At 38.1% G+C, this 27,417-nt stretch overlaps 1 protein-coding gene across 1 annotated transcript in view; it reads left to right on the forward strand.

Annotated features, from left to right (window-relative positions):
* LOC124254528 (U3 small nucleolar RNA-associated protein 15 homolog) overlaps positions 1-27,417 on the forward strand; it is a 125,642-nt gene that overhangs the window by 97,652 nt on the left and 573 nt on the right. The window contains 7 exon segments of the mRNA XM_046688346.1: positions 15,872-16,030; positions 19,892-19,903; positions 26,022-26,079; positions 26,082-26,105; positions 26,512-26,570; positions 26,573-26,643; positions 26,958-27,016. Of these exon segments, the coding sequence (XP_046544302.1) occupies positions 15,872-16,030; positions 19,892-19,903; positions 26,022-26,079; positions 26,082-26,105; positions 26,512-26,570; positions 26,573-26,643; positions 26,958-27,016 (442 nt within the window).

Here is a 27,417-nt window from a genome sequence, read left to right on the forward strand (position 1 = left end):
ATGTCAACACTTTTTTTGTTAGCAGCAGTTTAAGCTGTAGTGTATTACATGTAGCTTGTGGGAATTCCACTATGTTTGTTTCAGTCAATCTGTGGGCTCACCTTGACACTGACGGAGTATGTATTATCGTGTGAATAGGTCCTGTCACAAGTGCACATTGAATCGTAATCTCACAACTTTCTCTTCATCAGTTGTATGGCTACGGTCATGTACATCTGTGCTGGATTTGTGTTGAGGAAATAGATTGATTAAAATATTTTTCTTTTTTTTAAAAATAGTTTATCATCAGTTTATTTGAGTGTTTATGAGGCAGTAGGGCAGTCCTCACTCACTCACTCACTCGCCAACTCACCTATTCACCCACCCATTTACTCACTCACTCACTCACTCATTCGCGCATTAAAGTATTTCTAATGGTACATTTATTTTAATTTCCTGTATTGCTTAGGATTGCAGTAACCTTGACTTGTAGAAGCAGGCTATATTGACCAGATTGTCAGGCCTAGTGTTGTGTTTGATTGAGTCCCTTGAGTTAATGTTAAGGTGTGGCACTTATGACTATCTTAGCAATAAGAGAGCTTTGTAAATCTAGGCCCTGGCTGCACCTCATAACATCAACCACTAGTTCGTGTGATACAGATTACATTATTTATTGGATGCTATAGCTGTAATATTCCGACTTCTCACTCTCTCACACACTCACTCACTCGCTTGATCTGTCTCTGGAACAATGTATTTCCGTTGTGGGAGTATAGGAAATATTTTTACAATGGATTAGTAATGTATAACTGACATGTCTTTTTCTAAATTCTGCATCAATCAAATGTTTAACCTTTGACAGATGATGATTAATGACCAAATTCTGACTGATGGTTTATGAGGCAGTTGTGCCATGAAGTTGGAGCTGCTGTTTTGCTGAATGTTTTCGGTTCCTCTGCGCCCTGGATGCTGACCTGGGAGTAATTAATCTGTCATCAGATCCATTTGATATATTGCTTATTAATAAATTTACAACTCAGGATGAAAGAAACATGTTTCAAGAAATCTGATAACATGCAATGCCATCCAAGTACATTATGAGAAATATATCCTATGAAGGCTCACCAGTATGTGTAATATCAAAAACATTCAGCAGTGAAATACACAATAAAATACTTATGTTTTTCATGCATTACAAGAACTTGCCTGCATGAAACATTTAAAAATCAAGCAAATTATCAGAATACTTTTGTGATGCCTTTGGTTGTGTCTAACAGATTGGTAGGAGAGCCTGTTTCAAGTGGTAACACATTATCTGATGGGAGTGAGATTTCTACATACAGCCATGCTTTGCTCATATCCATCGAGCTTCTAGACAGTCGTGGCAGTGATGACAGTCAGTTCCTGGAAGACACTGACAATCCTCACTTTGGTAATTCATGCCTCCAAGGAGACAAAAGGCTGATATTTGAACAAATATTTTCTGGCGTCTTTTGACACTCTGTTGTAGGCATTATTGGGATCACTGTTGTCCCATTTCAGGATATTGTTACCAGTTATATACATGGTAGTTTAAACAGCTGACTCAGAGTGACATTTCCTCAAGAATGTAATATGCTATGTTGATGCACAAATGTAGATGTAGAACACACAATTGTAAAATTTGCAAAAGTGGTCTAATAATTCAACACTTTGGGGGATGAACTTTCTTGACAGCTATTAAGAAATATTTAAAGTAAGGCTATACTTTCCTTAATGATGTTGATAGATTACCACCTGGTCATCCCATCTACAAGGTAGATACTTGCCCTCCCCAGTAACATCATGTCCCTCCCAGCTTGAAATGTTCACCTGTATTGGTCAAGTGCTAGATATTTATGTTTTTGTGGTAACTGAGCTCATCAATTTATTCAATTATTTGTCTTTCAGTTGTTGTGTATTTTTCAGTTGTCAGTTGGTCATATTAGAAAAAATGTAGACTGCCTTTTAAATGTCTACATTTTCAAATCTAACTGGAATGATCAACCAGTCCCCATTATATTCCACAGCAAAATCACCTCAAATACATATTTGTTTCATATATTATGTTTGGCATTAATCAAATCATTTGATTAATACAAAGCATAATATATGTTCCCTATTGTGAAATATTTCAAATTATGACTGTGATTTGAGCATTTGCACCCCAGGCTGTGTATGTTAACTTGTCAGTTTTCTTCAGAATGTCATGAACTATAGATTACCTGCAGTTAGTATCGAGTCTCAGCATAGTTTCCATTTTGGTTTTTTTAAAAGTATGTTTACCTTGTTTTGATGTTTGTGTTCTGTCCATGTTCTTACCAAATGATCATTTGGCTCTGTTGTCTTCTTGTCCTGAAGACGTTTTGGTCCAGTATTTATACAGAACAATTTGAATATCAGTGTTGCAGTCGTTAATATGTTTAACTGTTGATTGGGGTGGTGGGGTATCCTAGTGGTTAAAATGTTCGCTCGTCACGCTGAAGGCCAGTATTCGATTCCCCACATGAGTACAATGTGCTGAGCCCATTTCTGGTGTCCCCCCGTCATGATATTTCTGGGATATCCTGGTATAGCACAAAACTATACTCACTCACTAAACATTTGATTTTCGCAGATTGTCTGTACAGGGTCCGTGTACATCAGGTGTCTGTACAGGGTCTAATTTTTCTAAATCAGGTGTTTGTACAAGGTCCGTATGTGGTGTCAGGAACCCGTCATGTCAGGTGTTTGTACAGGGTTGTATATTTCTGGGATATCAGCTATATGTCAAGGTACAGTAAGTTAAGGATCATTACAGGCTATAGTTTGTCCTCACTTAACTATTGATGTATGTGTCTGTAGGGGTCCGTCATGTCAGGTATCTGTACAGGGTCTGTCATGTCAGGTGTTTGTACAGGTTCCATCATGTCAGGTGTCTCACTCACTAAGGTTTTGTCAGGTGTTTGTACAGGGTCATGTCAGATTACACATACCAAGTACATGTCATGTTTGTCAGGTATCAGTACAGGGTCCGGTGTCTGTACAGGTGTTTGTACAGTCAGGTCAGTGTTGTACAGGTACAGGTTCCAGTCATGTCAGGTGTTTGTACACAGGATCTGACATGTCAGGGTCCGTCATGTCAGGGTCTGTTTGTCAGGTGTCTGTACAGGGTCTGACATGTCAGGTCTGTAGGGTCCGTCATGTCAGGTGTTTGTACAGGGTCCGCATGTCAGGTGTCATGTCAGGTGTTGTGGTACAGGATCGTCAAGTCAGGTATCTCTGTTCAGGGTCCAGGGTCAGCGCCATGTCAGGTGTTTGTACAGGGTGCGTCATTTGTCAGGTATCTGTACAGGCTGTCAAAATACATCGTACAGGGTAGTTTGTCAGGTATCACAGGGTCCGTCATGTCAGGTGTTTGTACAGGGTCCGTCATGTCAGGTGTCTGTACAGGGTGCGTCATGTCAGGTGTTTGTACAGGATCAGTCAGGGTCCGTCGTGTCAGGTATCTGTACAGGCTGCGTCATGTCAGGTATCTGTACAGGGTGCGTCATGTCAGGTGTTTGTACAGGATCAGTCAGGGTGCGTCATGTCATGTGCTTGTACAGGATCAGTCAGGACCCGTAATGTCAGGTGTTTGTACAGGATCGATCAGGGTCCGTCATGTCAGGTGTCTGTCAAGGGGCAATCATTATGTCACATATTAGAACTGTCTTAAGTGCAGGTCCACAGTTTTCACTGGTGCAATCAGGTATGTGGCATGTGCCTATTTTCACTTTGTTCTATGATTTTATGGACATATTGGAATGAGAAGATGACATCATTGACTTTGGCTTGTTACAATAGACTGACTGACTTCATTCGTTTGCTTTAAAGAAGGAACATATAAGGTGTTGCGTTTTCATTCACCATTTAGTCATTTGCAACCAGGTTTTAAAGATACATATCTTATCGGTTAATTTTAGTTGTGATACATTAACCTTACCTCCAAGATGTGTAACTGTTCTCTAACTATCAAGATATATATCTTCATAGGATTTCAGAGCCTTCCAGTTGACTTACATACATATCTTATCACAACCCCTCTACTCTCCTATAGTTGGGGAGGATATGGTAATTATCATCACAAAAAACAGGAACAAGGAAATCAGATTCCTGGAGTACCGGTAAAGGCATAATATCCTATGTATCAGTCTTGCTTTCAGAAGTTATTGTTCAAACACAAAATGTTTAAAACACAAAGCCTATCCCCAGTGAATCAACAAGAAAAATCTTTTTGAAGGAACTGTTTGTGTATCTGAAAATGTTCATCTTTAAGATGTGAAGTAAATGAATGTTCCATAAACTGTTGCCATATTTATGTTTCTTTTGTTTGTTTGTATTGTGTTCATTGTTCCACACGAAATGGAACTATTTGCACGCGCCATGTGAAGCCATTGACGCTTTTTCCGTCCCCTTTATATATTAAACACCAACAAGATGGGGATCCTCGCGCCTTTGTGGTCGCAAATTTGATAGCAACATCCCAACACCAACTAAAATTACATTTGAAGATGTGTTTTTTCCATCGCCTCCATGAAATAACAGCCTAGTTTGTTTGTTTTTTAACCTCTCGGAAATTATATTTACAAAATCTCAGGGTTGACAAAGGCTTCCTGTGATCAATTTTCCATTTTGTTTGCATTTTCTCAAATAAACAAAAGAAATCTTGTCTTCTTTATGGTGTTAATGATGCGATCGCTGGGTCTAGATAATGGTTGATTTACTTTCTTTATGGAAGCCAGGATGGCTTTGTGACAATCCCTTTAACACTAATTGAGCCGCTCGCTGATACTTTAGGAATCATATATCTCTCGCTCATGCCTTCAATCCCTGTGGAAAAATCATTTGACTTCAAGGAAAAAAATCGCCAAATTTGCTCGCTTGGGTATATGGAAGGTGTTGGAGGCTATAAGTCATTTATAAAGATTTTACAGTCTGCTTGATATTACTGCTTATATGACGAGGGTAAAAATCGGGTCATTAACTCCGAAAATGAAATATTCGCGACTGACATTGAACAGAAATAGGGCCAGAAATCATACATCGGCATTTTTTTCACTACCCATAATACCTCTGTTAAAATCATTTGTACTTAAGATAAAAAGATGTTTTCATGAAAGAAAATGGCATATTAGTTAGAAGAGATGTAATTCATCCCTAAGCATTCTCACAGCTTGGGGTACGGTTTCAAGCTCATAAAGCAAGACTTGAGAATGAGTTTTTCCCTAGGGCTTACATTAATGGCTTTTATAATTGCTGGTAGTTTTCGTGGAAATAACTTAAACAGAATGTCCGATAGCCTAGATACTGTAAATATAGAACATTTTGTTGCAATTATGTTTATTATTTTTCCATCAAACCAAAAAGTAGCACACAGGGTATTACTTCAGCTTTCTTGATTATGTAATTAAAAGTTCCATTAAACTTTTAAACTGTTCTGCACTTCATCCTGAGAATGATTACAAATTTATTTTTGAAATAAACAGGGTGATTCGAATCTCGACATAGCTTTACGATTGAGAAAAAGCCATGGAGAATATGAGTGGAACATTTGCTGGTAATTAACCTGATGTGTGTTATGGAGAGTTTTGGCAGATATTATTAAAACAGAAAGTGTTGAAGAAATTGGGAAAAGTTTGAAAATAAGTCTGTATGTAAGCATAACAAACATTTTGGAGTGGCAAGAAGTGGCTGGGGTGGAAGAATGTGTTTAGGATACCAGTACTTGCTTTCCTCTCCAACTCGGCAGCTCTACATGTTTACTTTACACCAACTTCTAAACACAATTATTGAATAATTAATCACAAAGTTCTGCTTACTGCATTGGCAATGTTTTTGCGGTTTTCAACAAGCTATTTAGCAAATATTACACAGTTAACATCAGATTTACATTAGGGGTATCGGTGTGTGGGTGCCTTGATTGGGGTTTCATGGGATTTCTACTCTTGTTACACCAATTACCATAATGCTTTGCAATTAAAGTTAGGAAATTAGTTTCTGAAATGAGTTATTTATTATATAGGAAGAGATATGCTGACATGGGTGGCTAGCCACGCTACAGTCTGCTTCAGTCATTAGACATTGACCCTAAGCTGGGTATCTGGGAGGGTACACTTTATGTAGATATGTAGTGGTACAACTTGTGTAGATATGTAGTGGTACACTGTATGTAAATATGTAGTGGTACACCTTATGTAGATATGTAGTGGTACTCATGTAGATATGTAGTGGGTACAACTTGTGTAGATATGTAGTGGTACACTGTATGTAAATATGTAGTGGTACACCTTATGTAGATATGTAGTGGTACACTTTATGTAGATATGTAGTGGTACACTTTATGTAGATATGTAGTGGTACACTTTATGTAGATATGTAGTGGTACACTTTATGTAGATATGTAGTGGTACACTTTATGTAGATATGTAGTGGTATAGTGTATGTAGATATGTAGTGGTACACTTTATGTAGATATGTAGTGGTACAATTTGTGTAGATATGTAGTGGTATAGTGTATGTAGATATGTAGTGGTATAGTGGATGTAGATATGTAGGGGTATAGTGTATGTAGATATGTAGTGGTACAATTTGTGTAGATATGTAGTGGATGTAGATATGTAGTGGTACAATTTATGTAGATATTTAGTGGTATAGTGTATGTAGATATGTAGTGGTACACTTTATGTAGATATGTAGTGGTACACTTTATGTAGATATGTAGTGGTACAATTTGTGTAGATATGTAGTGGTATAGTGTATGTAGATATGTAGTGGTACACTTTATGTAGATATGTAGTGGTACAATTTATGTAGATATGTAGTGGTACACTTTATGTAGATATGTAGTGGTACACTTTATGTAGATATGTAGTGGTACACTTTATGTAGATATGTAGTGGTACAATTTGTGTAGATATGTAGTGGTATAGTGGATGTAGATATGTAGTGGTACACTTTATGTAGATATGTAGTGGTACAATTTGTGTAGATATTTAGTGGTATAGTGTATGTAGATATGTAGTGGTATAGTGTATGTAGATATGTAGTGGTACACTTTATGTAGATATGTAGTGGTATAGTGTATGTAGATATGTAGTGGTACAATTTGTGTAGATATGTAGTGGTATAGTGTATGTAGATATGTAGTGGTACACTTTATGTAGATATGTAGTGGTACACTTTATGTAGATATGTAGTGGTACAATTTGTGTAGATATGTAGTGGTATAGTGTATGTAGATATGTAGTGGTACACTTTATGTAGATATGTAGTGGTACAATTTGTGTAGATATGTAGTGGTATAGTGTATGTAGATATGTAGTGGTATAGTGTATGTAGATATGTAGTGGTACACTTTATGTAGATATGTAGTGGTATAGTGTATGTAGATATGTAGTGGTAACAATTTGTTGTAGATATGTAGTGGTATAGTGTATGTAGATATGTAGTGGTACACTTTATGTAGATATGTAGTGGTATAGTGTATGTAGATATGTAGTGGTACACTCTATGTAGATATGTAGTGGTATAGTGTATGTAGATATGTAGTGGGTACACTTTATGTAGATATGTAGTGGTATAGTGGATGTAGATATGTAGTTGTATAGTGTATGTAGATATGTAGTGGGTACAATTTGTGTAGATATGTAGTGTATGTAGATATGTAGTGGTACAATTTATGTAGATATTTAGTGGTATAGTGTATGTAGATATGTAGTGGTACACTCTATGTAGATATGTAGTGGTATAGTGTATGTAGATATGTAGTGGTACACTTTATGTAGATATGTAGTGGTATAGTGGATGTAGATATGTAGTTGTACACTTTATGTAAATATGTAGTGGTATAGTGGATGTAGATATGTAGTGGTACAATTTGTGTAGATATGTAGTGGTATAGTGTATGTAGATATGTAGTGGTACAATTTGTGTAGATATGTAGTGGGTATAGTGTATGTAGATATGTAGTGGTACAATTTATGTAGATATGTAGTGGTATAGTGGATGTAGATGTATGTAGTGGTACACTTTATGTAGATATGTAGTGGTATAGTGTATGTAGATATGTAGTGGTACACTTTATGTAGATATGTAGTGGTATAGTGTATGTAGATGTGTGGTGGTACACTTTTATGTAATAATACAGTAGATTTGTTATCGCCAAAACTCAGTCACTTGGTGTCTGCTCATGATGCTACACAAAATTAAAAACACTGCAGAGGGGTGCTATTTTCACTGGTATATCAATCTTTATAGAACTTTTGGAAGAGATGAGTCTTTATGCAGCTTTAAAGATTGTCAATGATGGGGATTTCTTTATTCCTATAGGAAGATCGCTCCACAGAGTTGGGGCCATGTAAGCAAAATGATCTCTGTCCATACTTTTGAGGGATTTGGGTACTTTAAAAGTAACTGATCAGCAGATCTTAGTGTCCGAGAAGGTTCATATTTCTCAATCAATTCTGTCAGATAGGCAGGAGCTGTTTGATTGACACATTTATGTGTCAATGTGAGAATCTTAATATTGGACTCGAGCTTGGACTGGGAGCCAGTGTAGTGAAGTTAGCACTGGTGTTATATGTGCAATACACTCCTCGATTAGGGTCACGATCCGCATTGCTGCAGTGTTTTGGACCCGTTGGAGTTTATGAAACTGTTCCTGGGTTAGATTTCCCAACAAGCTATTTGCATAATCAAGTCTTGTCAATACAAGTGTTCTTGCTAGCATATGTGCCATATCAGTAGAGAGAGATCTCTAATGGAACCAATATTCCTTAGATGAAAATAGTAAGAGTCACAGATTTTAGATATGCTGATCATCCATTGATAGACTGTTGTCAAAAAACCACACCAAGATTCTTGACATATGGTATAATGGATGTAGATATGTAGTGGTATAGTGTATGGAGATATGTAGTGGTATAGTGCATGTAGATAATGTAGTGGTGTAGTGTATGTAGATGGGTAGTGTTGATAGTACAAACGCCTCTTGAAACTTAGAATAAAGGAGTGTATGTTGTTTTATGCCACAATCCAAAATGTTCCAGATATATCTGTTGTCTGTATTGTCAAATGATGGGCCAGGCAGTTGAGTGGTTGATAGCGTTGTTCATGTACTACTATAAGCCATGTTTTTGTACAATAACATACAATCAGCCATGTTTTAGTACAAACACATACAATCAGCCATGTTGGAGTACAATCACATACAATTAGCCATGTTTTAGTACAATAACATACAATCAGCAATGTTTTAGTACAATCACATACAATCAGTCATGTTTTAGTACAATCACATACAATCAGCCATGTTTTAGTACAATAACATACAATCAGCCATGTTTTAGTACAAACACATACAATCAGCCATGTTTTAGTACAATCACATACAATCAGCCATGTTGGAGAACAATCACATACAATCAGCCATGTTTTAGTACAATAACATACAATCAGCCATGTTTTAGTACAATCATACAATCAGCCATGTTGGAGTACAATCACATACAATCAGCCAAGTTTTTAGTACAATAACATACAATCAGCCATATTGGAGTACAATCACATACAATCAGCCATGTTTTGAGTACAATAACATACAATCATCCATGATTTAGTACAATCTACATACAATCAGCCATGTTTGAGTACAATCACATACAATCAGCCATGTTGGAGTACAATAACATACAATCAGCCATGTTTTAGTACAATCACATACAATCAGCCATGATGGTGTACAGTCACATACAATCAGCCATGTTGAGTACAGTCACATACGATCAGCCATGTTGGAGTACAATCACATACAGTCATCCATGATGATGTACAGTCACATACAATCAACCATGTTAGAGTACAGTCACATGCAATCAGCCATGTTAGAGTACTATCACATACAGTCATCCATGTTGGAGTACTATCACATACAGTCAGCCATGATGGTGTACAGTCACATACAATCAGCCATGTTGGAGTACAGTCACATGCAATCAGCCATGTTGGAGTACAATCACATACAATCAGCCATGTTGGAGTAATAATCAATGCATTACAATCATCCGTGATGGTGTACAATCACATACAATCAGCCATGTTGGAGTACAATCACATACAAGCAGCCATATTGAGTACAATCACATACAATCAGCCATGTTGGAGTACAATCACATACAATCAGCCATGTTGGAGTACAGTCACATACAATCAGCCATGTTGGAGTACAATCACATGCAATCAGCCATGTTTTAATACAATCACATACAATCAGCCATGTTTTAATACAATCACATACAATCAGCCATGTTGGAGTACAATCTCATACAATCAGCCATGTTTTAATACAATCACATACAATCAGCCATGTTTTAATACAATCACATACAATCAGCTATGTTGGAGTACAGTCACATACAATCAGCCATGCTGGAGTACAACTCACATACAATCAGCCATGTTGGAGTACAATCACATACAATCATACATGTTGGAGTACAATCACATACAATCAGCCATGTTGATATTACAATAACATACAATCAGCCATGATTTAGTACAATCACATACAATCATCCATGTTGGAGTACAATCACATACAATCAGCCATGTTTTAGTACAATCACATACAGTCAGCCATGATGGTGTACAGTCACATACAATCAGCAATGTTGGAGTACAATCACATACAATCAGCCATGTTGGAGTACAATCACATACAATCAGCCATGTTGGAGTACAATCACATACAATTAGCCATGTTTTAGTACAATAACATACAATCAGCCATGTTGGAGTACAATCACATACAATCATACATGTTGAGTTACAATCACATACAATCAGCCATGATGGTGTACAGTCACATACAATCAGCCATGTTAGAGTACAGTCACATGCAATCAGCCATGTTGGAGTACTATCACATACAGTCATCCATGTTGGAGTACTATCACATACAATCATCCATGATGGTGTACAGTCACATACAATCAGCCATGTTGGAGTGCAATCACATACAATCAGCCATGTTGGAGTACAATCACATACAATCAGCCATGTTGGAGTACAATCACATACAATCATCCATGATGGTGTACAGTCACATGCAATAAGCCATGTTGGAGTACAATCACATACAATCAGCCATGTTGGAGTACAATCACATACAATCAGCCATGTTGGAGTACAATCACATACAATCAGCCATGTTGGAGTACAATCACATACAATCAGCCATGTTGGAGTAAAATCACATACAATCAGCCATGCTGGAGTACAATCACATACAATCAGCCATGTTGGAGTACAATCACATACAATCAGCCATGTTGGAGTACAATCACATACAATCAGCCATGTTGGAGTACAATCACATACAATCAGCCATGTTGGGGTACAATCTCATACAATCAGCCATGTTGGAGTACAATCACATACAATCAGCCATGTTGGAGTACAATCACATACAATCAGCCATGTTCTAGTGCAATCACATACAATCAGCCATGTTGACATACAATCACATACAATCAGCCATGTTGGAGTACAATCAGCCATGTTGGAGTACAATCACATACAATTAGCCATGTTGGAGTACAATCACATACAATAAGCCATGTTGAAGTACAATCACCTGCGTATTATTTGGGACAGCCGTTTCACATTCTTGCAGTTGGGGCTGTGAAATAAATAAATATAAATATACATGGCTGCCATCAGGGCCTACAGACTGTAGAAGCTACAGACTAAATTCTTCCGCGACACCAACACTAGTCCAAGTTGACGGAAACCTGTAATTTGGGTTCAGCAAGGTCATCTCTGATCTTTTGTTATTTCAGTTTTGTAGAGATCAACAGCCTGCTGGATTTCTTGATCCTGAAAACATATTCAATTTGTATTAAAAAGCAAGCTCCAAAACATTCATTGTGACAAGTATGTAGACATTAAAATTCTCTGCCTTCCATAAGGAAGGAAGTGAATGTTAACCTACAGTCCTGGCACAAGATGAACCTGCCATGGGGCTATGGGCAGATGCTTAACACTGGGTTTGGGGGCTTGGGATTTGATCAACAGAATAAATTCTCCAAGAAAATGATAGAAAAAAATCATTATACTTCAGGGTACTGAAAAAAAGAAATTGTCTGCCACATAAAATACATTGTTTTTAGATGTTTGTAATTTTTTATAATTTAGGGTCATAGTTTTGATTAAAAAAACATCTGGTTTTGCTGCTGTAACAGAAAAAATATCCTGTCTCCATCACTCAATCTTTCTCCTATTTTTTTAAATGAATGTCAAACTACGTGTGCAACCCACATTCAGTTGGTCAAACCTTTGACAAGTCGCATACTCTCAGTTGGGGATGCTCTTGTGGAATTCTTGGAATATATTCAGAAATATTTCTCTTTTCCCAGCAATATGTTTCATGAGTTTTATTTGTATGATTTATGTTCCAAATTAAGATAACTTACGTATTTTGTGAAGAAGGGTCAACACCCTGTGATTGAAGTAGTATACAGTTTTTCCAGAGGGATATATCTATTTATTTTGTGGGATCCTTGGAAGTTGTTTCTGTAATACTTACCATTATTATTTATCATCTGGAGATTTATTTGATGTTGGCAATTGGTTCTTTTTCTCAAAAATATTAAGGTTGAAAGCAGCTAATACTTCTCATACCTGTCAGGTCATTTTGAAACAAGAAGCTCTTGTTAATTTCAACGGGGATAACAAAGTTTGTTTATCAAGCAGTAATGCTGAAATCAAACTCAAATCACATACAGTAATATGCTTTAATAAATAACTTCTTCAATAGAGACTTTTAAATACCTTCTTGCCTATCCTTTCATTATACAGCCATGCATATTTAGACTTATCTTATTTAACTGTTTCTCTGAGAGTACAGTTTAGCATATATTTCTATATATATTTCCAGTGTCCAATATCACTGCATGTGTCATGTTTATATGGAGAGGTGGGTAATACTTCTGTCAAATATCAAGAAGCTTCCTTGTATATATGAACGTGAAGCCAGCTGTCTTTTGTTGTGTGTACAAGACACCTTGAGGAATTATTTGTGGGTAAATAGAGTCCTAGGGTAACTTGAAGTCTTGGCTCACTCCATCATGGTGGCAAAAGTCCGCATGTGCCACACCTCCAATGTCAAAACATACTTGTAGTTAAGCCATCATGCTTCCTTTGGAAAAGTTAATTTATGGTGGTGATGTTTCTTGCAGATCTTTTCATTATCTCCGTGCTTCAACTCAACTACTTGTGTGATATTGGGAAATAATTAGCTGTTTGTGCCTTCATAGTTCATTTACGCAGAATTTTATTCTTTTTTCAAAATGAAATACAAATTTTAGATTAGTTAAACAGAAGTTGATGTTTATTGCAGTGTGACAGAAATTAAGGAAGTGTTTTTTGCCATATAATTTTCTATCCATCATTAAGAAGTCTTTTTTTTTCTTGTTTTCAGTTAGTTTACATATTTTTGAAAAAATGATTCACAGTATTTGACAGATTGGGAAGCTTGAAAGAGATATTTGTGTGAAAGATGTCTCGTGAAGAGCAGGGTTTAGAACTAGATTCTTTGATGAGGATGTTGCACATACTTGAAGTTTGAGATGTGTGGGCATACAGACGTTCATCATAAACATAGATGGTGTTTTCGTCTATCAATGTATTCTGGAGTTTCTTTACAGCAGATATTCATTATCATATTGACATATTTTGTAGAGTTCATGATAAGAACATTTTGATATATGTCTACATGTCAGTCATAGAGAATGGAAATACTTTCACAAGTGTACTGTTTTTACTTTTCTCTGACTAGTTGAAACAAATCCAGTGATGACATATTTCTAGAATTATAGTAAACTAGAAGCTAAAACCTGAAGTAAAATCATGCCTTTAACTGTTTTACATTCACCATATCTCTTTACAGTTTTTAAACATTAACGAAACATTCATTTGTAACTTATTTAAGTGATTTTATCTGTTTGATTGGCATTCTAGAAGTTGGTGAGTAATAAGAAAGTAAGATTCTTTATGAATAACAGCTTCTTTATTATATATGATGCGATATATATATTACTTTATCCCTGTTGATGTACATAAGGGCTTAAGTACTTCAGTACTTCACGGGGCGGTGGGGTAGCCTAATGGTTAAGCGTTGGCTCGTCACACGGAAAACCCGGGTTCGAATCCCCACATGGGCACAATGTGTGAAGCCCATTTCTGGTGTCCCCAGCCGTGATGTTGCTGGAATATTGCTAAAAGCGGCGTAAAACCAAACTCAGTCAGTCAGTCAGTCAGTCAGTCAGTCAGTACTTCACTCGTGCTTGACAATAATATAAGAATCCATACCGAAAAGTGGCATCATATGTAATAAAGAAGTTGTTATCCATAAAGAATGTTACTTTCTTAAGTGATTTTAGTACTATAACTATTGTAATGGCATTTCAGATGTTGCATATATGATAGTCTGGTATTGCTGTTTAACTATTAAGGAATAATGTATGTAACTGAATGTGTTTCCAGAAGTTTGGAGGATTGTGAACAGAACATGATTTATTACTTGTGAGTGAGAGGAAACAGCGCTGTTATTTACACGTGGCAGGTGTGTCAACATACGCCAGGCAACAAGCATCTCAGTCTGTGGATCTACAGCATTGTTGTACCTCAAAATATCCTTATTTAAACCTTAAGGTGCTATCTGTGTACTCTTTAAATTATGTTCCTGATTTTTGAGACTTGTCAGCTACTGCATTTGTTAGGACTAAGCAAACCTGAATGGAAAATAGTTACAGTCAAAACAGATGTAGACATTGAGAAACCCGACCATCGGTTTGATATACCAATATCTGTATTTCTTAACACTGCACTCATCAGTGTTTCAGCTTTAAGGCAGCGGTGTGTAAACATTGTGTCGAGGATCACACAATCCAGTGCAAGATATTAAGTTTTTTCTTGTATAATGCACACTTGAGCGTAATATGTGCCCCTCGGTCTGGAAAAGATGTTATTTTTTTATGAGAGTCAAAAACTGCATTGTTTATTTTCATGGGGAAGACTTGACTCGAGCCTTTGGAAACAGAACTCATTGTGTGATTGTATAACATACCCATACCTATACTGATGTGTTTTGTATTGAACTGTACAATCTGTACAAATGAATATATTTGCTGTTGTGTACTACTCAAAACATGTAAGGGAACACCAGATTCTTTCATATGTTTATATTTGACAATATGAAATAATTGGCTGATCTCTGACTTCTAGTGCATATATAAATTTATCTTGCCTCACACATAAATGCCGTTTTCTGATTGGCTGGTTCTATTATTTTCAATGTACCCTGCTTACAAGCGAGTAACATTTTCTATGTACCCCGCTGGGAATGCCGAACTCTTTTGGTACTTCGTGGTAGTAATTCTTTATCTCGAATAACATTGAATCACATGTATGATGTACGGAAATTATCATTGTTTTTCGAATGCAAGTCGATGAAAGGGATATAATTCTAAATTTGTTTTTCTTGTTGTCTTGTCATCTGGTACTCCCTATTATGATCCGATACCCGTGCTTCAAACAGTTCAAAATTACCATTGAGGTGTTCGGTAAGATAAATACATTGTTCACTGGTCCTTCGGGGCACATGGGTTGATGTACCCTCGATGTTTCTTTATGTTCGGGCTCAGGGAACATACACAAACATCGAGGGTACATCAACCCATGTCCCCCTTGTGACCAGTGAACAACTTATAATGTTTGTGATTCTAGGTTTGGCTGGTTTGTGTAGAGATGAGAGTCTGCTGACTGTATGTATAACTGTGTGTGTGTTTCACTGCAGCCCGATGACAGTCTGGTGGTGGTTGGGATGGCTGATGGGCTTCTCTCTATCAAGAAGAGGAAGAAAGACGAAGGGGAAGTGTTGGTCAAGAAGAAGAAGAAAGCCTCCTTCCGCTACACACTGGCAGGGAAGACCCACATGCCACACCAGGTGAGCTACGCTCCTTTCTTGTCGTTGTGATCACATTGACCTCATTACATCATGTTCTTTCAGCAGACCTCACAGGTTCATGTTTTTCAGCAGACCTCACAGGTTCATGTTTTTTCAGCAGACCTCACAGGTTGAGGTCCTGTCAACTGACCTCTCAGGTTCAGGTCCTGTCAACAGACCTCTCAGGTTCAGGTCCTGTCAACTGACCTCTCAGGTTCAGGTCCTGTCAACTGACCTCTCAGGTTCAGGTCCTGTCAACAGACCTCTCAGGTTCAGGTCCTGTCAACTGACCTCTTAGGTTCATGTCCTGTCAACTGACCTCTCAGGTTCAGGGTCCTGTCCTGTCAACTGACATCACAGGTTGAGGTCCTGTCAACTGACCTCTCAGGTTCAGGTCCTGTCAACAGACCTCTCAGGTTCAGGTCCTGTCAACAGACCTCTCAGGTTCAGGTCCTGTCAACTGACCTCTCAGGTTCATGTCCTGTCAACTGACCTCTCAGGTTCAGGTCCTCTCAACAGATGTCACAGGTTCAGGTCCTGTCAACTGACCTCTCTGAGGTTGAGGTCCTGTCAACTGACCTCTCAGGTTCATGTCCTATCAACAGACCTCTCAGGTTGAGGTCCTGTCAACTGACCTCTCAGGTTCAGGTCCTGTCAACAGGACTCTCAGGTTCAGGTCCTGTCAACTGACCTCTCAGGTTCATGTCCTGTCAACAGGACTCTCAGGTTCAGGTCCTGTCAACTGACATCACAGGTTCAGGTCCCGTCAACTGACCTCAGGTTCAGGTCCTGTCAACTGACCTCTCAGGTTCAGGTCCCACAACTGACCTCTCAGGTTCATGTCCTGTCAACTGACATCACAGGTTGAGGTCCTGTCAACAGACCTCTCAGGTTCAGGTCCTGTCAACAGACCTCTCAGGTTCAGGTCCTGTCAACAGACCCTCTCAGGTTCATGTCCTGTCAACTGACCTCTCAGGTTCATGTCCTGTCAACTGACCTCTCAGGTTCAGGTCCTCTCAACAGATGTCACAGGTTCAGGTCCTGTCAACTGACCTCTCAGGTTGAGGTCCTGTCAACTGACCTCTCAGGTTCATGTCCTATCAACAGACCTCTCAGGTTGAGGTCCTGTCAACTGACCTCTCAGGTTCAGGTCCTGTCAACAGGACTCTCAGGTTCAGGTCCTGTCAACTGACCTCTCAGGTTCATGTCCTGTCAACAGGACTCTCAGGTTCAGGTCCTGTCAACTGACATCACAGGTTCAGGTCCCGTCAAACTGACCTCAGGTTCAGGTCCTGTCAACAGACCTCTCAGGTTCAGGCAGTGTCAGAGGTTAAAATAATTGCCTTTGGAAATAGGTATAATATGATGTCCAGAGCTGTTCCCGTTAGTCAAGCCAGAATCAGATGATCGCTGGTTTGAATCCCTCATTGTAATCCTTGTTTGGTCCCCATACGTTTGCTGGTGGTGCTCAAGTGGTATCAAGTGTATCACTTCTAGTTTTCAGCCCATTTGAAGTTGACATGCTGTGATGCAACTGAAATAATCTAATAAACCAGCGTCAGTCACATTCACTTAATTTCAAATTGTCACCATGGACAACCTTAATTTGTGTCTGATGTGCTTGAACTCTCTGGGTCAGGTGAGCTAAGTCCCATCATCCACACTGCCACTGATAATACAGTATGTGTCAACACTGTTTAAATTATATTACTCAGTGATGCTGTAGATTACATTATTAAAACCTTTCACCAGCAAATTACTCTGACATCAAACAAACTCTGTAAAGTACTTTGTTGTAATTTGTTAGGAAGGAGTTGAAAGTAACATGCCCAACATGTGCAGCATGTCATTAGCATCAGGGTGAAATTGTCATGGTGACAAGAGTGTGTAAGAGTATGTACTTTTGCTAATAGTGGTTTCATTAAACAGCCTGGTATTTCAGGTGCAGTTCATTTGGCTATCCCAAAAATCTTAAATGGTTCTACATGATTGATCATAACTCTAAAACAATTTTGAATGCCACTTCTTTCTAGTGTTTCTGTATATGGTGCAACATAGGCAGCATATTAAAGCTTATATGTTGGCTTTCTGCAAATACTCTGGAAATATTTCACGCTCATTTGTATTAAATAGTTGAACATTACTCATTAAGTGAGCATTCATTAAGTGTGTGCAGTACTTGAAACATTGTGCAGTACTGAACATTACTTACATTAAGGAGTATTGGTGCAGTACTTGAAACATGTGTTGAACATTACTCATTAAGGAGTATTGGTGCAGTAACTTGAAACATGTGCAGAACATTACTCATTAAGGAGTATTGGTGCAGTACTTGAAACATGTGTTGAACATTACTCATTAAGGAGTATTGGTGCAGTACTTGAAACACGTGTTGAACATTACTCATTAAGGAGTATTGGTGCAGTACTTGAAACACGTGTTGAACATTACTCATTAAGGAGTATTGGTGCAGTACTTGAAACATGTGTTGAACATTACTCATTAAGGAGTATTGGTGCAGTACTTGAAACATGTGTTGAACATTACTCATTAAGGAGTATTGGTGCAGTACTTGAAACACGTGTTGAACATTACTCATTAAGGAGTATTGGTGCAGTACTTGAAACACATGTTGAACATTACTCATTAAGGAGTATTGGTGCAGTACTTGAAACACGTGTTGAACATTACTCATTAAGGAGTATTGGTGCAGTACTTGAAACATGTGTTGAACATTACTCATCATTAAGTACTTTGAAACAGTATTGGTGCAGTACTTGAAACACGAAACAAGTGTTGAACATTACTCATTAAGGAGTATTGGTGCAGTACTTGAAACACGTGTTGAACATTACTCATTAAGGAGTATTGGTGCAGTACTTGAAACACGTGTTGAACATTACTATTAAGGAGTATTGGTGCAGTACTTGAAACATATTTACTCATTAAGGAGTATTGGTAAGTAAATAACATGTGTTGAACATTACTCATTAAGGAGTAAGGAGTACTGGTGCAGTACTTGAAACACATGCATGAACATTACTTGATTAACATTATTATTGTATTGGTGCAGTACTTGAAACACGTGTTGAACATTACTCATTAAGGAGTATTGGTGCAGTACTTGAAACATGTGTTGAACATTACTCATTAAGGAGTATTGGTGCAGTACTTGAAACATGTGTTGAACATTACTCATTAAGGAGTATTGGTGCAGTACTTGAAACATGTGTTGAACATTACTCATTAAGGAGTATTGGTGCAGTACTTGAAACACGTGTTGAACATTACTCATTAAGGAGTATTGGTGCAGTACTTGAAACACGTGTTGAACATTACTCATTAAGGAGTATTGGTGCAGTTTGAAACTTGAACATTACTCATTAAGGAGTATTGTTGAACATTACTCATTAAGGAGTATTGGTGCAGTACTTGAAACACGTGTTGAACATTACTCATTAAGGAGTATTGGTGCAGTACTTGAAGCACATGTTGAACATTACTCATTAAGGAGTATTGATGCAGTACTTGAAACATGTGTTGAACATTACTCATTAAGGTGTTGATTGAACATTATTGCAGTACTTGAAACACATGTTGAACATTACTCATTAAGGAGCATATTGGTGCAGTACTTGAAACATGTGTTGAACATTACTCATTAAGGAGTATTGATGCAGTACTTGAAACACATGTTGAACATTACTCATTAAGGAGTATTGGTGCAGTACTTGAAACATGTTGAACATTACTCATTAAGGAGTATTGATGCAGTACTTGAAACACGTGTTGAACATTACTCATTAAGGAGTATTGGTGCAGTACTTGAAGAACATGTTGAACATTCCTCATTAAGGAGTATCGATGCAGCACTTGAAACACGTGTTGAACATTACTCATTAAGGAGTATTGATGCAGTACTTGAAGCACATGTTGAACATTACTCATTAAGGAGTATCGATGCAGCCATTGAAGCACATGTTGAACATTCCTCATTAAGGAGTATTGATGCAGTACTTGAAATTTGTGTTGTACATTGCATGGGATCTGTCATGTACCGTTGAAACTTTCTTTTGGGGTCAGCATACAGTTCTTCGTACAGAATATAGTTGCTGTTGGATTTATGCTATCTTAGGCTTGGCTATTCATGCACTTGACATGCACAGTGGGAGCAGCCTTAGATGACACTGTATGGAGATGAACTTCATCTTCTTCCCGTGTTCAGTGTGACCAATACCCGGTACCCGGTACCTTTATGAAGCAAGTGATCAACAACTTGATAGAATGTAGTTATATTCCCAAGATTTACCTCCTAGAGATCAACACACATAGGTTACAGATGTAGGGATGAAGATCATGAAGTCTTTAATGACCCATTCCTACCCAGGTCTTGATCACTTGCTTAATAAAAGCACTCCCATCTCTAGCAAAACACTGAAAGTTTAGATTCAATATTTGAAATAAAATCTTCATTGATAGTATTACTTCTAAAATGGCAATTGTAGGAATTGTTTTTGTGGAATGCAGATAAATGGTACTGTGTTTAGTCTTGTGTAATGGGAAATGACATTATTGGAAGAAAGTCAATAATGATGGTTTAAATCACTGTCCTCACACAGTCAGTTGATGTGCACGTTGTTGCCGGGAGTATGGACAAGCATGCATGGTGTTGTAGTGTAGTTGAAACACAGTAGTTGATGTGCACGTTGTTGCCTGGAGTATGGACAAGCATGCATGGTGTTGTAGTGTAGTTGAAACACAGTAGTTGATGTGCACGCGTTGTTGCCTGAGTATGGACAAGCATGCATGGTGTTGTAGTGTAGTTGAAACACAGTAGTTGATGTGCACGTTGTTGCCTGGAGTATGGACAAGCATGCATGGTGTTGTAGTGTAGTTGAAACAGTAGTTGATGTGCACGTTGTTGCCTGGAGTATGGACAAGCATGTAGGGTGTTGTAGTGTAGTTGAAACACAGTAGTTGATGTGCACGTTGTTGCCTGGAGTATGGACAAGCATGTAGGGTGTTGTAGTGTAGTTGAAACACAGTAGTTGATGTGCACGTTGTTGCCTGGAGTATGGACAAGCATGCATGGTGTTGTAGTGTAGTTGAAACACAGTAGTTGATGTGCACGTTGTTGCCTGGAGTATGGACAAGCATGCAGGGCATGTGGTTGTCATGTATTTCATGTCTATGTGAGAGACAATGTTTAAGATAAAAGTGTAGTGATAGACTGCTACCAGTGTTGTCAAATTAATGTGGATGGGAACAGGGTATATAAAGGTTTGTAGGGGATGCATTCAGAGATTTCTGAAAGGAAAGAACAGTTTCATGTTTTGGAATCGAGGAGCAGCTGTTGAGAAACTGTTCTCAGATGGGTTTACGTTCATGGAGCCCTGTGCACAATGTCACGAGGGTTAATTGTTTGTCACTGAAGCGTTTCCTTGGCATTGGCTTGCTTCACACAAAACAAATAGAAAGGAAAACTGAAAACTGTATTTTTGTTATCATCTTCAGTGGTTGTATTTCTGCTCTCTTGGAATGCCATTTTTTCATGAACTACATCTTATCATTGAATTTTTCTTTACATTCTTTATGTGATTGTGTATAGGAAATGGTACAAGAGTTTACTGAACCACAGTGTGAGCATTCTTACTTGATCAGGATTGACAGGACAACTTAGTCCCTGGGGTTGATCACTGTTGCTCTGTCAACTTTCTAAAGTTTTCTTTGAAATGAAAAAAGTAAAACTGAAACTGATTATGGCATTAAATTATTTTTGTAAAAGTTAAATATATCCATCAATATTTAAGACTATTCATGTCATATGTACAAAATCAAGAAAGCTGAAAGAACACTTTAATGAGCATTAATTTTGTCGAAAAAGAAGGAATTAATTGTTTAAGATAGATGTGCCTGGGTAGATGAATGTGTGTTGGTAGATGAATGTGTGTGTTGGTAGATGAATGTGTGTGTTGGTAGATGGATGAATGTGTGTGTTGGTAGATGAATGTGTGTGTAGATGTCTGTGTGGGTAGATGGATGTGTGTGTAGATGAATGTGTGTGTTGGTAGATGTCTGTGTGTAGGTAGATGGATGTATGTGTGTAGATGTGTGTGTGTGTTGGTAGATGTCTGTGTGTAGGTAGATGGATGTGTGTGTAGATGTATGTGTGTGTTGGTAGATGGATGTGTGTGTGTAGATGTCTGTGTGTGTTGGTAGATGTGTGTGTGTAGGTAGCTGGATGTATGTGTGTAGATGTCCATGTGTAGGTAGATGGATGTGTGTGTGATGTCTGTGTGTGTTGGTAAGGGTTGGGGTGTAGGTAGATGGATGTGTGTGTGATAAGGGTTGGTGCTGGGCAGAAGTGGATGTTGGTGTTCTCGGTAAGCTTGACTACTGAGAGTCTCTGGCTGATGTTCTGCCTTCTACTGATACACAGGTTTTGTGAAACATGGTGTCTCCTTCGACAAGAATTGTTGTTGTCTGTGTGTTTCTGTTCATCCAGCAGCTTTCATTGCTGGATCAGAGTCAGGTGGAAGCAGAACCTTCTGATACTATAAACAGGCAGTTTGCTGTAAATACTCCCGAGTTGAGTGGAGAATGCAGGTTCCAACTGCACACTGGAACGTTGTGGCGGGCGGCGGCAGCTTTGAGAGAAGTTGCTCTGACACTTAGTTAAGTGACTCAGGATTATCAGCCCATTAAGTATATGTTTCACCCAGGAAAGCTCACTCTGTGTTATCTCCTCATTTTCAGGTTTTCTGTGTAGGTCAAATGAACAAACATTAATGTAGTCTTCTATGTATTTGTTGAAGTGGTTGTTAACAGCCTGGGTCTTGGACTGCATTACACTCCATTTAGTGTAAAACTATTTCCAGGATGTGACTGCACTTTCACATGAAAGCCATGGATGATGTTCATTGTAAATCTACTTAAATACCACACTTAGTAAAGCAGTATCTCCCCTTTCATGAACACATTAAGTTCTGGTTCTTGATGTCCAGTATTTGTCAATTAACAACACCCAGTGTGTGAACCTGACTGCAGCAGAAGACTTCTGGCTCTAAGTAGAGCTGAAGGGGTCGTTGTCGGCTCGGGTACTTCAGATGTGTACCCCAGGTACTTTCTGGATACAGAAATGTGCCCAAGTCAAAATCAGAATGCAGAACCGTAACCTTTGAGGATTCCATTCTGCACTCTTTCGCTTTCTTGATCGGAACTCTCATAATGTTGTATTAGACGCATATAATTTCATTATATAAGAAACGACCATACACTGTAACGAATATTTCTCAGGGCACAATACCACTCACGAATCAGTTGAAAGGGAACAACGACATCACGGTTTCTGTTTTGGATTACAGAATATGGTTTAGGGTTTACCAGGTAATGCGTTTCTGTATTTTGACTTTTGTTTAGGGTACATGTCTGTGTACAGAAGCGTACCTGGGGTACATATCAATAGTACCTGTGCCGACAACGACCCCTTCAGACTCAGTAGAGATGTCATGGGTTAGAGATGTTATTTCTATATGACAATACACTTCAGCTCATGTGGTGGTCAAGAAAGTTCTGACCTTTCCAGACAACTGAAGTAAAGGAAATGCTTGAGAAGAAAGAAGTAAATTCTGACTCGTGGAAATCAAAATGAGAATAATGTGTGGCTGAGGAAAAGAATATCAGCCATTTCATTTTCCCTTTGTCAATCACTTCTAGAAAATCCTTTGCATAACAAAGTTTGCTGAATCTGTTATATCTTGGATGTGTCTCCCCAGCAGTACCTGGACTCTGACAAACAAGAGGCAGTCAACGTGAGGCTGTAGTCCATGGGAGACAACTCTGTTCTTGCACTGCATGAGACCAATTACTGAAAAAGAGCTTTTATGAAGCTTGTCAGATATTTAACACATATTTGCCAGCAGCATCGCCTGACCAGGATCATTGATATTTGACTGTTATCATGCAAATTGGATTTGTGTTTGGCTTTTAGTAAGTGTGTAGATATTCCTTTGATGAAGCTGTTTCATACCTGTGTTGATAAACTGTACCAGATGTTGCTCCTGAATGACTGATTCTGATTGATACATTATGTTATGTAGTGTCTGATGAAGGGTAATAAAACCATTTATTACCTACCAGGGCTGGAAAACATCGGGTTCATATTTTTCATATGATGCCCTAGGGCAAAATATCACTTTGTCATGGTGACGTGATGTCATGAACAATGCTATGACGCTATCGTTTCTTCTATGATGTTATAGTTCTACAGGCGATGGCAGGTAGCCAGCCTATGTTTGAAAGTAGATTTGGGTTTATTTTCCTGAATTTGACAACTTCAGTAATAAAATAGAATATTATATTCATGCCCATATCATACTATGTTTTACGACACTCGTGCCCTAAATATCGGTATATCCCTTGCTCTCGCTCAGGAAATGTCAACATTTAGGCTCTTGTGTAAGTAAACATAGTATGACATGGTCACTCACAATATTCTCTATTTAATGTAATCAGCAGATTGTGGTTCCATTTTACGAGACTTTAATATCAAGATGGCTTCAAACATTTATATTCGATAATTTAGTTTTAGAAGTGTAGTAAAATCTGTGTGTGCTCTGGGGTTGGCATTACATTTCAAAATCCAGAACTGTAGTAGAATCCATGTTTGTCATACACATAAGGGGGATACCGATGTAGCTTCATAACAGGAGTTAAATCCTTGTATATGTCCTGTATGGAGGGGATACTAGTCTACCCCTGAACTGTTGGTCAATATGTGGATGTATCCTCTGTGACCATTCATGGTATGATTTATGGAGTGAATGTTGAGTATAAACAGAGACTGGTGTATGTAGAGAATCTTACATTGTGATAGTTTGTACATACAAAGCTATGCTGTGTGATGTTGTGTATGTACTGATCCTTACATTGTGATAGTTTGTACATACAAAGCTATGCTGTGTAGATGATGTTTGTTACAAAGTATGTATGTTGTGTATGAGAGAATCTTACATTGTGATAGTTTGTACATACAAAGCTATGCTGTGTGATGTTGTGTATGTCTTACATTGATAGTCTTACATTGCTGTGTGATGTTGTGTATGTAGAGAATCTTACATTGTGATAGTTTGTACCTATGCTACATTGTGATGTTGTGTATGTTCTTACATTGTGATAGTTTGTGTACAAAGCTATGCTGTGTGATGTTGTGTATGTAGAGAATCTTACATTGTGATAGTTTGTACATACAAAGCTATGCTGTGTGATGTTGTGTATGTAGAGAATCTTACATTGTGATAGTTTGTGCTATGCTGTGTGTGTGTGTACTGAATCTTACATTGTGATAGTTTGTACATACAAAGCTATGCTGTGTGATGTTGTGTATGTAGAGAATCTTACATTGTGATAGTTTGTACATACAAAGCTATGCTGTGTGATGTTGTGTATGTAGAGAATCTTTACATTGTGATAGTTTGTGTATGTATGTTGTGTAAGAGCTATAGCCTGTGATGTTGTGTATGTAGAGAATCTTACATTGTGATAGTTTGTACATACAAAGCTATGCTGTGTGATGTTGTGTATGTACAGAATCTTACATTGTGATAGTTTGTACATACAAAGCTATGCTGTGTGATGTTGTGTATGTACTGATCCTTACATTGTGATGTTTTGTACATACAAAGTATGCTGTGTGATATGTAGAGAATCTTACATGATAGTTTGTACATACAAAGCTATGCTGTGTGATGTTGTGTATGTAGAGAATCTTACATTGTGATAGTTTGTACATACAAAGCTATGCAATGTAACTATGCTGTAAAAAGATGTTGTGTATGTAGAGAATCTTACATTGTGATGTTGTGTATGTACTGATCCTTACATTGTGATAGTTACATACAAAGCTATGCTGTGTGATGTTGTGTATGTAGAGAATCTTACATTGTGATGTTCCTTACATTGTGATGTTGTTTGCAGGGCTGACCTGGTGGTGGAACACAAGAGGAGAGGGCAGCACCTTGCCAAGTATGATCTATACTTCAGGAAGTTCCAGTACTCTAAAGGCTGGATGCAGCTTTCAATGTGAGTACTGAACTGAAGGCCCATGCATACCTCTCAGCCTACTCTTTCCTTAACTTTGTTAATTTCACTCAGACCTGGTAGCCTTTGTTATAATGTGTCAACGAAATATAGCAGCTTGAAATTGTGAAAAAATCATTAAGGCTGTTATCTTTCTGATGTACAATAGAAGACTACGTTTTATTAATAAAATATTAGCTTTATTGAAAGAATGTATAATGAAAACAACAGCCATGAAAGGAATGGTAGTTTGTGCAAAACAAATTGCGGTTCTGGTATCATTTTGTCACAACTTCGCTTCATGTTTGTGATCTTCTTTTTCTAAATTCATTCATCCTTATAGTTCCTGTGATTATCATTACGTTATGATGAAGTATGGATGTTGATGTTTAGTGGTGTTGTTGCAGCCCAAGCTGGCTGTTTGACAAGCCCGGAGATCACAGTGAGTGTGATCCAGGAGCTGGTTAGGTCGTGGAGCACTCTTGGGCAGCACTGGCAGGAAGACCTCCGTCATACCTCAAGACTGTCATCAAATTCATCAGGAGGTAAAACCAATAGTGTGTTCAATAATTTAAAATGACCAAAAACATTAAATACTTAAAACAGGTTTTAAGGCAGTTTAGTTGTTGCATCCTGTGCATTTACCAACAATTGGGGAAGGTAACTATGCCAGGTGACAAAGATGGCTACAGAATAGTTCCATAAAATTCAACTTTGGGAATTTATGTTTATGTAAATGAGACTTGAGTGTATAGTTACTATAATATACACACAATCTCAGCCTAGACGGATGGCACTATTATTTTCATGTATAATTGTGCTTTGAGAGTTTCACCACCTACTGCTATTGATCTTCCAGAAACATCACAGATCAGAGGTTTGCTCACACCCTCACTGATGTGGCCAATCTCCTTATTGGTAAGACTTCACTCCCTCACTGTTTTTACAAACATTGGTACCCATGACTTTTGACACTCTAAACAACTGTTAGAAGTTGATTGGAGTGGGATTTGGGGAGCTGATATGTCCAGGTATTGGACTGCCAAGACTGTGGATAACAAATACAGGCGAAGTTAGAACAAGAGTGAGTGAGGTGCACATAAAGTCATAGTCTTAAAGTGCCAAAGATGCAGGTACTGTGTTAGGTATCTGATCAAAATGGTAGAGTGCATGCACCCCTGCTCCAGAATTCCGCAAGTGAAGAATCATAATTTTAAGTGAAGAAAAATGACTTTTGATGATTGGGTGTCTGCATTAGCTGTGTGACTTGGCTGAGTGTATGTCATGTTCCAATAGTTCCAGGGGCGGTGAGGTTGCCT

The sequence above is a fragment of the Haliotis rubra genome, unplaced genomic scaffold, assembly GCF_003918875.1.
Source record: "Haliotis rubra isolate DU_JTF1 unplaced genomic scaffold, ASM391887v1 Scf115, whole genome shotgun sequence".
NCBI classification, from domain to species: Eukaryota; Metazoa; Mollusca; class Gastropoda; order Lepetellida; family Haliotidae; genus Haliotis; species Haliotis rubra.